Source organism: Neomonachus schauinslandi, chromosome 15, assembly GCF_002201575.2.
Source record: "Neomonachus schauinslandi chromosome 15, ASM220157v2, whole genome shotgun sequence".
Taxonomy (NCBI): Eukaryota; Metazoa; Chordata; class Mammalia; order Carnivora; family Phocidae; genus Neomonachus; species Neomonachus schauinslandi.
The window spans coordinates 25,469,512-25,472,045 of record NC_058417.1 but is presented as its reverse complement, the minus strand read 5'-3'; the positions used below and the strand labels follow the sequence as shown (position 1 = coordinate 25,472,045).

At 62.1% G+C, this 2,534-nt stretch overlaps 1 protein-coding gene across 2 annotated transcripts in view; it reads right to left on the bottom strand.

Annotated features, from left to right (window-relative positions):
- Nucleotides 1-182, bottom strand: part of TBX4 (T-box transcription factor 4) — a 25,327-nt gene extending 25,145 nt beyond the window's left edge. For both annotated transcript variants that reach the window (XM_021704297.1, XM_021704298.1), the window contains exon 1: nucleotides 16-182. In XM_021704297.1, the coding sequence (XP_021559972.1) occupies nucleotides 16-182 (167 nt within the window). The remainder of the gene's footprint in view (nucleotides 1-15) is intronic.
- Nucleotides 183-2,534: the final 2,352 nt, after the last annotated feature.

The following is a 2,534-nucleotide window of genomic DNA, read 5'->3' as shown; positions in this document are numbered from 1 at the left end:
CCGGCGGCGGCGGCGTCGGCGCCGGGGCCCGGGGGGCTGCCGAGCGCGGCTCCGCTGAGGCCCGGCGCAGCCAGCGCGGGCTCGGGGGCGTTGGCGGCGTTGGAAGCGCTGGCCTCGCCGAGCGCCGAGCCCGGGGCCCGGAAGGCCTCCTCGCTCTCCGACAGGCCCTTATCCTGCAGCATCTCCTGCGGGCACAGCACACACCGAGTCACATGCCCGGGTCCACACTCGCCAGAGGCCCCGCAGCCCGCTCCAGCCCGGCCGGGGGACTTCGGGCCCGGGAGGGAAAGGCGCACGTGGACACCGCCCCCTTCTGAGCTGCGTGCGGGAGGGAGAAAATGCGGAGGGTAGGACCGTGGCCTCCTCCCTCTGGGTTCTGAACCTGGGAGGGTGTGTGTGCGGTTCAAGGTCTGCCTGCTCCTGGGTGTGGGGCTGTGTGATGAGCAGGCCTGGGGGAAGGACCGCCCTCTCGGCATTGCCCCAGCTGCACCCCCAGTCCCTCCCTCCTGCTCGGCTCCAGTGGAGCCTGAGGCCTGGGTCTCTTTTCGCTGTTTCCTAATAACTGGGGTCCAGGCCCACTCTTGGGTCAGGGCAGCCAGGACACTTACTGGGTAGGCACCAGAGGACAGCCAGGCCAGGAGGGCAGGGCCCAAGCTCCTGGGGCTCCACACCTGCAGAAAGAGCCTAGGGCTGGGCAGTCCCTCAGGCCCTTGCTCACCCATCTGCCCTAACCCACTCCCTTAGACAGCAGTCAGGTAAAGCCTTCCTGAACCAAAGGCTTTCACTCCTGCACATTCCCACTCCCACAGACAGCTTCTGGGTCCCTCACACAGGAACACACAGCCTCACACCCAGACACAAGCACCCACACAGAGCTTTCTAGTCACTCAAGCAGCCACACTCTCCTAGGGCAGCTCTGATTCAGGCCCTGAACTCAGCCAGGGGCCTCACAGCCTTGCCCACACATTCACATTCGCTGGCTCACTCAGTCACACTTTAGTTCCAAAGGGCTCTGCTTTGGGGCAAAGGACTGAGACCCTTCCCAGCTAAGGACCAGGCCTGTTGGGTGGGTCCAGGTCACAGGCACAACCTAGTCCTGCTCCCAGGCACAGCCGTCCTTCCCCAAGTGTCTAGAACTATTCACCAGCCTGCCCCAAGTGCCTGCTCCCTTCTAGAAGTTGGTCCTGAGATATCAGGCTGAGAGCCCAGGCAGCAGGACCTGCCTTTTCTGCCTCCATCATGGATGCACCCCTGCATTATCTCTGCTTCTCCTTTCCACCTCCCTGCTCTTCTCCCTTCTTTGGCACCTGGTGGGTCTTTCTATGTGCCTGGCTGCCTCTCTTCCTGTCTTCTTTCTGTTCTCTCCTGGGTCTCCCTGAGCATCCCAAGGCCCAGGCCTCTGACCATCCTGCCCACTGGCCTCCCCATCCCAGGTCCTAGACATTGGCTCCCAGGGCCTCACAAAGTAAACAAGCCAAGTGCAACCGAGGGAGATAAAAAGGGGCCTGGGCGAGTTGGGGCTGGGAAAAGCCCATAAAGATAAAGCTGACAGCCCTCCCAGGCCTCCAGCCACAGGCAGCAGGAAACAAGTCTTGCCCGGCATGGCTAGCGCCAGTACCCGCCTTGGGCCACATGCGGGTTCCGAGCCAGGCCTAGGAAACCCCGAGCCCCCCCCCGCCAAGGGAACACTGCTCGACGAGGGGAGTTGCACGCTCTGGCCCAACACGCTGGTTCCAACTGTATCTGGGGCCAGCGGGATGGGCCGCCGCGATCGGCTGGTCCCAGGTGCGGCGGACCGCGGGGCCGGGAGGACGCGCCGCCTGGCGCAATGCTGTCTTGGCCACTGGGTCCTCTACGGGGCACTTGTCACACCAAGAGCCATGCAGGGCCGCAGTCTGACTCACGCCCGGCGCTCTCAGTCCTGTGCACGGAGCACGGCCGCGGCCGGCATCCACTGACGCCAGTCCCACGGCTCTGATCCGAGACGAGGGCAGCGTGGTGCTCTCCTTCGCTTCTTCCTTTTCTCTCGGCCCCGGAGACACATCCCGACATCGCGACAGCTGGCCCTCGCCCTGGCTGGAGCTCCCCGCTAATTTCCTTTTCTTCCCTCCCGGCTGGCCCAGAGTGGCCGCCCCCATGGTTCCCCTCGGACCCGGAGCCCCGGCGCGAACGGCACAGCCGGGTTCCGCACCAGCTGGAGCCCGCGGCCCGCGCGGCCCGCAGCCTCCGCGCTCGCCCCTCTCGCGGACCCCTCCGTGGACGCGGCCCGCGGGCTGGGCGCCCTTTCGCTCGGTCCGTCGCTTTCAGCCAACTCGTTTTCTAAGAAGAGCATTTTACTTTTCACTCTAGATTACTGGTGGTATTTTTCTCGCACTGGGGGAAATTAACATTTTGTATTATTTTAAATATTTTAATTATCTCTATTATCAGAGCAGTATTCTGTTCAGTTCAATGACATTAAGGATATCCTAGCACATAAATTATTAGTACTTTTAATTTTTAATACTGTAAAATTAAAGTACTGGTTTGATTTG